We start from the raw sequence: 12,096 nt of genomic DNA, 5'->3' as shown, positions 1-12,096 counted from the left end.
GGCTGCCACCTTTGCTTGGTCACTGGCAGACCATTCAGTTCAAGCCACTCATGTCAGCTGCCAATTGGATTTACCAATTGCTACTTTTATGGCCCATCCAGAGAACATGATAGAGCAGCCAGAACCAAGCTTGTAAATCACTCCTTGAAAACATTGTACGTGTGTAAGCTTGTGCATCAGTGCTGGCAAATTTCCTCTTCCCCCCACCCTAATGCGCACCCAAAATGTAAATAAAGTGGATTACATTGCACCTGGACCCTCAGGCAATATTACTGGGACAAACCATAATGACAGTATATTTTCCTTGCTTCATGATAGTTGTAAACCATGAGACAGCAATGTTTGCTGACAAACCAGCCAACGGTTTCAGACCACAAAATCCACAGGCCTATAAGGGTGAGTTAAGTTGTATTAATGCCAGATGATAGTCTGCTTTCAGAAAATGGCCTTCTACAGGACTTTCACTCATCCACATAACGGAGCAATAAGCCATTGCTATAATCATCATTCGTCCATTGGAACTTTTCTGTGTTCAAGCTAAGTAAAACCTTTGAACCAAAATAAATTAAACTGAATCTTAAGGTCACCAACCTGAAATATTGGGCTGAACATTACGGCATGTTTCGGTGGGCAGAAATCGCACCTAGAAGTGGGTGGATTGCTGACTCCTGTACCCGTTGTAGTAGCACGCCATATAATACGCCAATCATCTAATTGATGGCTGCAGGGCGGGTTTTCAGCCCCCAATGTCACTGAATTGTTGTTCCTCCGCCCAATTGGAGACAGAGGGCGGGATGACCAACGGCCAATTTCACAGGCTGTGACCCGGAAGGAGGTCACGACCACTAATGTGAAGGGACACCTGGCATGGGATAGTTACTGCGGGCTAGTGCACTCCAAAGCCAGAAGGAAGTTTTTCATTTGTATAAGATTCTCAGGCATTGTCTGAAGTAAGTATCATTAATCTGAATAATGTTATAAATTCTGCAGAGGCTTAGAATTAAGTGTTTTTTTTGGCAGGGAACACACATGACATGCAATCTGATCAACTACATCATGTTGAAATCTGAATAATGAACAGCTGATTCATTCTAACCTGTTTTCCCCCATAGATGGCCAAGAGAAGGGAGCAAGGGGAGAGGGAGGGAAGAATGTCCAGAACCACCCTGCGTTTTGATAATGACTCTCTCTGCATCCTCCTCCAGGCTGTTTCCACCAGGCGTGAGGTCCTGATGCCAGCTGATGGGAAGAGGAGACCTTCTTCAATCACCCGACCTGCCTGGACGGAGGTGGCCACGGAGGTCAGCAGTGTTAGTGTGGTGCCTTGAAATTGGAGGCAATGCAGGAAGAGGCCAAATGACCTTTCGAGATCCGCAAGGATGAATAAGACCTTACTCTGTGTATTAGTGCATATGAAAGGTACAGGAAGATTCGATAATGCTCAAGTATTGAGAGTACCCCTGAAGTCCAAGACACCATTATGCACCAATGTTACAGCTCTTGGCCCCAGTGCCTTACTGTGTTTGGGGGGCTGGGGGGTGGGGGGGGGGTGGGGGGGGCTGTTGGTGGTTGGCCTTAGACTTGAGAAAAGTACACAGCGTGTTAGCCTCCAACCATTGTGCAGAGTTTGCATTCCTCATAGAGCTTGGACGGATGTTGAAATTAAGGTACCTGAGAATAAATATCATAGCAATGTCACACCTCATTTCAAGAAAAGTGGGCCCATAATGCCCGGGAGAGAAGCAGGTTTGGAGGCACAATGTCCAATCTGCCAATCTTCATGCCGTTGGAGGAGGAGATTCTGCTGTTGTCCTCCACAGAATAGAGCTGCTCCATTGGCAGAGGAGAAATCGGAGGAAGACCTCGGGCTGGTGAGATTGCAAGGGGCTTTATCCAGGTCTGGGACACAGAGGAGGAGAGGACTAGGGGGAGAGTGACTGAAGCTTGGTATAGTGACATGAATAGTACGTGTATGGTTTATGCGGTGAAAATACGGGAAGCTTACTGGTAGAGACCTTGAGTTTGGTTTAATGGTTGCAAGGATGTCATATCTCATAATCCATAATCCAATGGTGTTGAATATTGTGCTTTTTCTCACCCCATGATGGTGTTGAAGGGCCAATTGGCGCCCTTTCTTGTGTGTGTCCTGCGCAGGTGAACCTTCTTCTGCTGACACCCCCAGCCCTGAGGAACTGACACTAGCCTCCAAGGAGGAAGAGGAAGCCTTGGAGGGTCCAGCGTCACATCCTCTCCCTGCACCAAGCACCAGCGCAGATATTGGCACCTCGGCAGGGATTAGCGCATCGGGACAAGGACAGGCACAATCTGGTGAGGATATTTCACATTCGTACATGCAACTGCCAGAGAGTGCGGTGGAGCAGGCATCGGGCAGTCAGGGGAGTGTTCGAGGTGATCCAGAGACTGAATCCGAGTCAGATGATGAGCCTCTGGGGTTGTCTGTCAGGCGGCAGATGCTGAATGTCCAGCACAAGGTGCATGGGGATTTGGTGGATATGCCAGTGGGGTTGCATGCTCTGGCCTGGACTGTGGAGATGTCCATCCAGGCCATGCACACTATGATGCGCCTCAGGTGCACTGAAGATACCATCCAGGGCAAGGGCACAAGCAGATCAGCAGACTCTCTCCAGCATAGCGGCTAGCAATGGGGGAGCAATACACCGCAGCAAAGGCCGATGGAAAAGAATTAAGAAATCTCCACAGTTGTCACAAAGCGGGTCACATGGGTGCATTTTGTAGATGTTCTCATTAGATCTGTTAATACACCTTCTATGTATTATTCCTCATGCAGAGGTTGAGTTTATCTGTAATCGATTTATGAAATATCTGGAGAAAAGATTAATTAATTTTCAGTACTTAACATTGGTCAAGATTCAACAATGCCTAAAAGGAATTGAGATGGTGAGTGTGCTGACAGGACTTTCTCAGTGAGCTCACAGTGTAGACGGGATGACGTTGAGACACAGGCAGTACATGCATCTCAGAGGCCAAGAATGCTTGACCTACTGGAACCTCTGTCTTATTAAGTCTGTCACGGCCATCCATGCACTCCTGTGCAGGTCCTTGCACCTCTCCATCAAGGTGTTCCCTCACCTCCTTATCAACCTCATCGTCAGAGGAATGCCCACTATCTTGCATCTCCTTTTCCTCAAGGGCATCCCCTCCCTGAATTGTGTGCAGCATCTGTGAATGACCATCAGCGAAACTCTGGATGGTGAGTACTGCATTGCCCTCCTGATCTATCTAGGCATTAGAACCTCATCTTTAGCAGCCCAACTGTCTGCTTAATGATGGCCCTTGTTGTGCCATGGCTGTCATTATAGCTCCTCTCCACATCTGTTCTAGGGGCCCTCACAGACGTTTTGAGCCATCTCTTCAAAGGGTAACCCTTGTCACCCAGAAGCCAACCATCCAGGGCATCAGGTCCATTAGACATGTCTGGCACCTGGGATTTTCCGAGAATGTAGTAGTCATGACTGCTGCCCAGGTACCTTGCGCATATCTGCATGATTCTTCAATTGTGGTCACTTACCAAATGGACATTTAAGGAGCGATAGTCCTTCCTGTTAATGAATGTACAAGGCTGGCCAGCTGGGTGATGTGAGTGCAGTCTGTTGCTCTCTGAACCCTGGGGAAACCTGCGATTGCCACAAAGTCTCTGACTCATTCAACCTGTTTGTGGCGGTTCATTGAAAATGCAACGTACTGACCTGCCCTTTGGAACATTGCATCTGTAAAGATCTTAATGCAGTGGTGTGCTGTAGGCTGCGTAATGCCACTGAAGTCTCCACAGGCAGCCTGAAAGGTTCCAGTGACAAAGAAATTCAGCGCAACAGTCACCTTGATGGCTACTGACCTTGGGTGACCACCCACGCATTTGGAAGCTATCTCCCCTGCCAGCATCTCACAAAGAGAAGTCACTGTGGCTCTGGAGAGCCTGAGTCTCTTCCAGCACTGTGTCTCAGACATTCGAAGGTAACTAATTCTCTGCCTCTATACTCGATCAGCAGCATAAGTCTTTGCTCTGCGCTTCCGTCGTTGCAGCATCGTGCCTCCATCAGCCACTTTCTCCGGCACTGGTCTGCCACCCTCGTACGCCTCCAGTGCATTCTGCCCCTGTCCATCTAGCCTTCTCCCCCTCCATCTCAATCTCCTCCTCCTCCTCTCCTCACTGGGGGACGTCTCCCCCGCGGAGACCACTATCCCCATGTTCTTACATCCAAATAGGCTGAGGTGCAGATGTGACACTAACTGCACTTTTCTGTAGACTCACTGAAGCCTTCAAACAGCAATGGTATCCCCTGGAAACACAGCTCCCTAAAGCAAATGATAGCAGCATTCACAGCAGCCTGAACTGCTGAGCTCAAACTAAGGATCCATCTGGTGACTTTTTACCTGCCCTTACAATCTTTCAGTGAAAAAAAACGAGATCCCCACCTGGTGTGGTTTATTGCTCCCAGCACATATTATTCCAGTCAATTGCCACTTTAACATACTGAACAAACAAATTTGAATCAATTTGAAAAAGGTGGGCAGGCAATCCATTTCTAGGCCCAGCTGCCTGCCGTATTATCATGCTCCAATGTGATGACGTCGGGAACGCAACCCAGCGTCATCGCGCCTAATAATATGTTGGCACAGGCACGGTAAAGGCCCATTTTTGCCATGTATAATTCAGCCCATTAACTCTGTTTCTCTCCACAGATGCTGCCAGACTTTCTGAATACTTCCAGCATTTGCTATTTATATTTCAAATTTTCAGCATCCACAGTACTTTGTTCTTGTATTAGTTTCTCCTACAATTGTTTTACAGTTCCAGATGGACACTAATACATATTGGAGAATGTAGTTGTACTGTTGTCTCCTGTGCTCAATCAAAGCAGAACTCTACAGGAGCATAATACCGTACACATACAGACCTCTGCTCAGCAACACCAAAAATTATTTTTATGTTAGTAAAGAGCTGGCTTTCCTGTTGACTCTTCATTAAAATTAAAAGCAAGCTCAATGAGAGCCTGGGGTGTTTCGTTTTGCATTGGTCGCCATTTCACTGGAGCTAATGTAAGATTAGCTTCTAGTTAATTGATTTGTGCTCAGGTTTATTGCCTTATATTACAGTTGTCCTATAGAATCTGCACTGGTGCAATGCACAATCTATAAAAAATGCAAAATCTGCCATTTAATTGATTGTCGCATGACTTGTTTTAATGAATATAAAATTGAGGTGATAAATTGGCCTCCTGTGTTGTAACCATTCTATGATTCATCAGCTACACTAACACCCAATAGACATTGCGTGTGAGCACAAAAGAATAATGACCTTTTTGCAAGCTTAAACAGAGTTCCACTGGACAAAGCTGCAAATTTTCCAAGGTAAATGAAAGCATTAATGAAGTTCCCCAAGGCTACTATTTTTGATATACCTTAAACTTATTTTTTAAAAACAAATCCCCACGCTGCCAAAGTAAAATCATGTTAAGCATCCTGAGTGTCATCTACACTGTAAACATAACTTTTTGTAGTTTCACTTGTTCATCTATTAATCTGTTGCAATGTTACCAGGGCATGTGAAGTATCCTTCAGTAATTCCACTGCATTACATTGATAAGAATGCATAATTAGAATTGCATTTCCAATCCTATTAGTGTTTTGGAAGCCTGAATGCAGAGAAAGGGAGCCACACTAAGGAGGCCCAAAATTCCACAACAGAAATCAAAGACAATCTAGAATCAGTTTGAGGTCAGCGTCTAATTCATTGTAAAATAATAGAATTCTCTGCTCTGCATGATCAGTCAAATTTCCGTTTTCCACACCTCCTGCATTCCACAACCTCTTAAAACTCAAATTTGACACCACCTAACCCCTGTTTCTTATCTTATTTTCTTGCCTACTCTTCAATCTTAGTAGTGTCCTACACTATGGGCCTTGGCCATTAATATATAAAAACTGGCCGGCCAGTTTTAATCTCAGGTCTGATTGCAGTTTTAGAAGCTTTTCATGTGATTATGATCTGTTGTAGGCGGTAGTGGATTTCCTACAATCAAAATGAGATGTTGGAGTTGGACAGTTCCACTGAACATTACCAGGATCCTGATCTCGTCATATAACTCTTTAACCTGAAAGTTTCAACTCATGATAGCCTCCACCCAGCTGTATTGGTTTGCACTAAAAGCATGTTCTTTCAGCTCTATCTTTGAGTCAGCTCTCTTATTTTTACCATTGAAAGGGCTGTTAGTAGCTTTTCTCTGTAGAAGTGATTAATTACAAGTGTCTTTCACATACTGAGCAAATGAGCAGATCCAGTTACTCCAACATCATTTTTTTTAACAATATACAATACTGCTTTCATGACCTCAGGTCTAATGTGAAGGAGACTTCTTGTACAAATCTGAGTCATTATTATCTCTCTCTGTGAAACAGCTAAGAGTGAAAACAAAACTGCTTTAAGCTATCCCCAAGAAAATGATTTCTAATACCATACACAGAGACATCACTGTTTCCTATTATTCATTAGGTTCTTGGCAACGCACCAGGAGAAGCATCACAGTTCACCATAACATTGTTCTTAATAATCCATCTAGTTCCCACATATCTGCAGTGAAGTGAGTGCATGTCTTTTAGTTTAGCTCATGAACATGCCTGGTCTTCACAATTGATTGTACCACCCATTTTAATTGCAGCAAGAGAAGGAGTTGTGTATCACACTGTGCTAAATGGTGCCATTACATAACAACTCTGGAAGTAGCAACGCTAAAATATTAAACATAAACTTACATAAGTACTTAAGAAGTATGTTAGTGAGAATTTTCAACTGGATAGTATTAAAATACATGGTGTATTTTCAGACAAGGCTGCTTTATGTCTTTTAACAATTCAACATTTCTTATATTTTGCAGATACATATTTGCATCATGAAAGGGTTAACAAAGGTTTGATTATTTTGGAACACAGCAAATTACTAAAATATTTACTAATATCTGGAACAACTTTCAGACCCTTCTGGGAATATTACAAACATTCTTTTACTTTAGCTTTACGTCTCACCATTTCATTCATTGGAATTGTCATGAAGTGGGTCAATTTAATAGGACGTAACTTCTGAAACCAGATGCTTGAGAAAGGGTAATCTGAAAAGTTCATTGGTATCTTATACCTTTCATCGTGAATACTCAAATAAGATTAGGTCCAATCAGTTTAACATTAAATAATAAGCTGCAATAAGCTATGACTGATACAAACTAATTATTTATTTCAAAAGCTTCTTAGTATAATCTGATATAAAAACAGTAGTTTTTGAAAATTAATCATAAGAATGGATCCTGGTATTCTAAAATTTGGTACATGGGACAAATGTTGCAAAGACACCAGTCTGAATGGCCTACGTCTCTGCTGCATCATTAATTCTTTGACTTATTGAAAACGCACGTCAATCTTGATGCTATAGAAAAGCCCATCAGTGCCTGCAGTTCCTGTTACACCTGTAGGTGGTGCTGTAATTGTTACCTTCAATGCTAAAGATATCATGGCTGTATTAGGCATACTCGCTTGTACCTGGTGTCACACAATAGCTGACATTTTCATCGTGAGAGTTTCTGGTTAATAATAGCTTGGGCCAGAATTTTATAGTCCACCTCCCCCTCCCCTGCGCCCCCACCCCCGGCAAGTTCTGAGGCTCTTGGGGGAGCATGAAATTGCATGGATGGTATTCCCTCCGGGATCCTGCCCACTCCGACCTGGTCGCAATTTTACGCTGGGGCGGGAAGCGCCTCAGATGGAAAGCCCGCCCTAGCTCCGATTAAGGCCCTTAAGTTGCCACTTTCCCACCCAGCCTCAATTTTTAGGCTAATGGGTGGATAATAGATCAGGGGGCGAACCCAAAATTGAATAAAGTTTGATCTCGGACAGGAGGGGGGGACACCTCTTGTGATTGCACTAGAGAGGGTGCAGAGGAGATTCACCAGGATGTTGGCTGGGCTGGAGCATTTCAGCTATGAAGAGAGACTGGATAGGCTGGGAATGTTTTCCTTGGAGTAGAGAAGGACAAGGGGGACCTGATTGAGGTGTACAAAATTATGAGGGGCATAGATAGGGTAAATAAGAGGCAACTTTTCCAGGGGGCATAGATTTAAGGTAAGGGGCAGGAGGTTTAGAGGGGATTTGAGGAAACATTTTTTCACCCAGAGAGTGGGGGGTATCTGGAGCTTATTGCCTGAAAGCGTGGTAGAGGCGGGAACCCTATTTAGATGAACATTTGAAACACCATAGCATACAATGCTACAGGCCAAGTGCTGGAAAATGGGATTAGAGTAGATAGGAGCTTGATGACCAGTGCGGACACGATGGGCTGAAGGGCCTCTTTCCATGCTGTAAACTCTATGACACCCTAGAGTCCAGTGACCTCAGACCTCCCTCCATCCCGCCCCCCCCGACCAATCTATCTCCCAAAGCCCCAATCGCGCCCCCATCGTGATCCCCAGGCCTTCCCTATGCACCCCCCACCCCCCCCCCCCCCACCCCCTCCCTCTCCCTTGACCCCTGCCACTTACCTCTCCTCTGGTTCCCGGCACTTAGTTCCAGGCAGATAGCTGCAGTGCCTCTTTCAGCCAGTGCAGAGCTGTTCCTGGAATGACGAGAGAGCTGCCAGCCAATAAGATTGACCAGTATCTCTCCAAGGTGGGACTTCCTCCCAGTGATATGGGGAAATCCTGCCTTCTGCCAATCAATGCTCATTAGAGCGTAAAATGGCATCAGGGCTCCTGAAGTTGTTGGGGGTGTGCTGGCCTTGGAGTTAGTATGTAGGTACAGTCTCTGTCCACTAGATGTCATTGTGGAGCAGTTCAACCTTCTGTGTACCATCAATGTGTCAGCCATATTGGCACAGCTAATATTGGAAGTAAGAATTAGAGTTTGCACAGATTCAGCTGCTCAAAGTGGTTCTGGCCCTTTCCGGTCTTCTACACTAAACCTAACTTTCCTGCTTTTCTACCACTGTTCCGATCATCTTTTGACTGCTTCAGTCATAACCTACTTTAGACGCCACTACCTACCACTCTGATCATTGCATGATAAACCTGAGCTACTTTCTTTGTTGGACTGTATGTACTTTTGAAATATTATAGCATTTTACATGTATTTTTAAATCTATGTAACGCATTATAATTAATACATTTTACGATATCAATATGCTATGTATTGTATGAGTACATATTTCAACGTACTTTTTTAAAAAGCAATCTAAGTATAGAACATACATTTCTTATAGCACGTTACAAAAAATAAGGTTATATTATATTATTTCTCTCCACAGATACTGTTAGACCTGCTGAGTTTTTCCAGCATTTTCTGTTTTTGTTTAAGGTTATATTATTCCCTTCCTCCATTGTTGCTCACCTTTCCTGCCCTCCAAATTCTGGCACAAACCCCTCCACAACCCCCCATTCCCACCCAGCCCTGCCACCCTTCCCACTCTACTGCCTGCAACCCCAACACACAGCCTCACATCTCAGCCAATATCTAGCAACTCTCCACCCGGGTTGTATGACATTTAATAATAATTCCGCCCACAATATTTGACCCTACCCTACTTACCCTATCTCCCCCAACCTCGAATGCTGCTCTGCCCCATCTAACCCCACTCCACCTTCTACCCCTCTCTGACCTGTAACCCTATTTTACTTTGCCCCCTGTCCCAATCTCTATCCATGCTCTACTTGCCCCGGCCACCTAACCTCTAACATTCCTCTACCTTCGACTTCACAGCCTCTGATATTACTCCCTCAGCTCTCTTTACCTTGCTCTCTGGTTTTCTCACAGCATCACACTCCTCTCTAGACCTTATTCCAATTTGACACTTGAAACATCAGCTGACATCTATAAATTTGAAGGGAGAGTCAAACCAGAGGTAGAGTGTAAGGTAACACTGAGTGTTAAATGGAGGAGGGAAGAAGTAAAGATCACGATTAAACACACAGGACAGATTGGCCCTTGGTGAAAAAGAGCCCTAGGAATAGAAAGAGATAGCTTTAAAAGAGCCACAAGAAACAACTCAGTAAGATAGCAAGAGAATAAATACTTGTGAAATTATTGCCAAATAGTTAAATTGAACAGAACTCCATGGTACATAACTAACCTTAACTTTTGCATTATGCATTCTAGATAAATTACTATCCTTAGCACGATATTCCCAACTGTCCCAACATGGAAGCATGATGTTGTCATTAGTATCAGTTTATCTTCATCTCTACTTTTCTTGAAAGCTCTCTTAACTTTCCAGCCTTAGTTCACGGCTGAGCCTGAGGCTGAGGCTGTCCTCACCCAATGTCCAAAGATGGGCACATCCAGCCGAGCTTCACTGGATGATGAACAGGAACAGATACATGGCCAATTTTTCCCTTGCCAACTATAGGTCACTGAGATCTATTAGAAGTTCAGCTGAGATCTGCTAACTGCACCTTCCCAATCTGTGAAGCTTATCTACTCGCTGAATAGACTTGTTCAGGCATCAGGAGAACTGAATTCAAATTTCTCTGATGAAAAATATACATTCTAATGGTTTACTCATTGGAATGAATACAAGAATAAACAGTTGGAATTAGAAAAGCAACAGCCCTTCCATTTTGCCTGTGTACATGACTTGCTTAGGCTACTGCTTTTGATATAAATGTATTTAGTTAATTCTTAGCTGTAATATTATATCACACTTACCTATTGCTGGAGCTCCAACATTCTGGAAAGGACATTCCAAGCTTCCCTCTTGTGAACGGCCAAAGATGGCAGAGTAGATGGCTATCACCATACTTCGTTTACAGTTCAGCCGCAGCTTGTCATCTTCACAAGCCACTTTACTCTTGTATTCATCTGTAATTATGTAAAATGACTTATTAAGTTCTCCTTTTCGCCAACCAAATCAGGGTATTCCACATTTTACCCTGTTTCTGGAAACTGAGAATTAAACTGGTTAAACCACCTTATTAAATGCTAAAAATCATGATCAATAGATGGTGATTAAATGATCACGTTCCCTTGATTGTGCTTAGCTGCCACAGTTCAGGATGTTTTACCATTTTTCAACAGAAAGAAATTGGAGGAAGAAAAGTTACATTTAATACTTGTGTGTTAATGTAAAGTATATTCACGCATGTTTTTAAAAAATCATTAAAACGAAAGGTGATGTAAATTCTGATGAGCTAAGCTTTAATGTTGTTAGCCAGAAAACTGTACATGATATGTTAGCCGTGTTGGGAGGTCCCTATTCCCAGGTACTTGACAGGGATTGTCTGCCTGTTATAAGTTTACAGTCTAAGAATAATTATTTTTCCCCAAGTCTATTCTGAGAACAAATGGCCAAAAAAAGTCCTGAAATGTGATGATTCACCTCCCCCAGTTTAGAGAAACTAGGCACTCACCCACTACATGTGCCAGCAATACTGCCATTGCTCCTGAACCCCAAGATTCTATGAATTGCATGGAATCCTGTCTAAGGGACGTGTCACCAGTTTGCCTGATGTCAATACCCTTTATGTCAACTATAGTTCCACACATTCTGAGGTAAGGGGCATCTGCCAGCTGACATGGCCTGGACAACTCCCGCAACTGGACTAGCTACACTGAGGGTCAACATCTTGGCACTGCTCTTGGGTTCTGCCACAAATTGCCTGTAACTGCTCAGTTGCCATCTAAATGAGATAATGATGCCAACATGCATGATTTGCCCTGAGACCCAGTTGGGGGCACTCAGTTTCCCATGTTGCCCCCTTGCGTAGGTGAGACACATTTATTCCCTCCTGCCTGAAGTGTGATGTGGACCTGCTTCCTGCACGCCCCATGTCCTCTTGTGTGACTAGACAATGTGCCAGAATGCGCTGCCTTTATAAAATCAGTCTGTGTGGTGAGAGGTGAGCTTTCTTTCTGCCTCATCCTGAACACTCAAGTATGGTTGGCCAGCTGAACCTCTGTAAAATCCCTTGACTTGCATCATCTAAGCCTCTCCGAATGGGGATAACCCCAACATCACTTAACTCATCAGCTGCCCCACGCATTCTGCAGGGTTTTAAGTGGACGCGGCAGCCATATTCCCTG

At 44.0% G+C, this 12,096-nt stretch overlaps 1 protein-coding gene across 2 annotated transcripts in view; it reads right to left on the bottom strand.

Annotated features, from left to right (window-relative positions):
• The window catches only part of eva1aa (eva-1 homolog A, regulator of programmed cell death a), a 424,094-nt gene that overhangs the window by 203,704 nt on the left and 208,294 nt on the right, over positions 1-12,096 (bottom strand). For both annotated transcript variants that reach the window (XM_078542065.1, XM_078542066.1), the window contains exon 4: positions 10,723-10,875. In XM_078542065.1, coding sequence (XP_078398191.1) covers positions 10,723-10,875 — 153 coding nt within the window. The remainder of the gene's footprint in view (positions 1-10,722; positions 10,876-12,096) is intronic.

This window comes from Cetorhinus maximus, chromosome 5 (assembly GCF_964194155.1).
Source record: "Cetorhinus maximus chromosome 5, sCetMax3.hap1.1, whole genome shotgun sequence".
Classification (NCBI taxonomy): domain Eukaryota; kingdom Metazoa; phylum Chordata; class Chondrichthyes; order Lamniformes; family Cetorhinidae; genus Cetorhinus; species Cetorhinus maximus.
The sequence above is the reverse complement of the archived record's forward strand: the minus strand, read 5'-3'. Positions and strand labels throughout refer to the sequence as shown.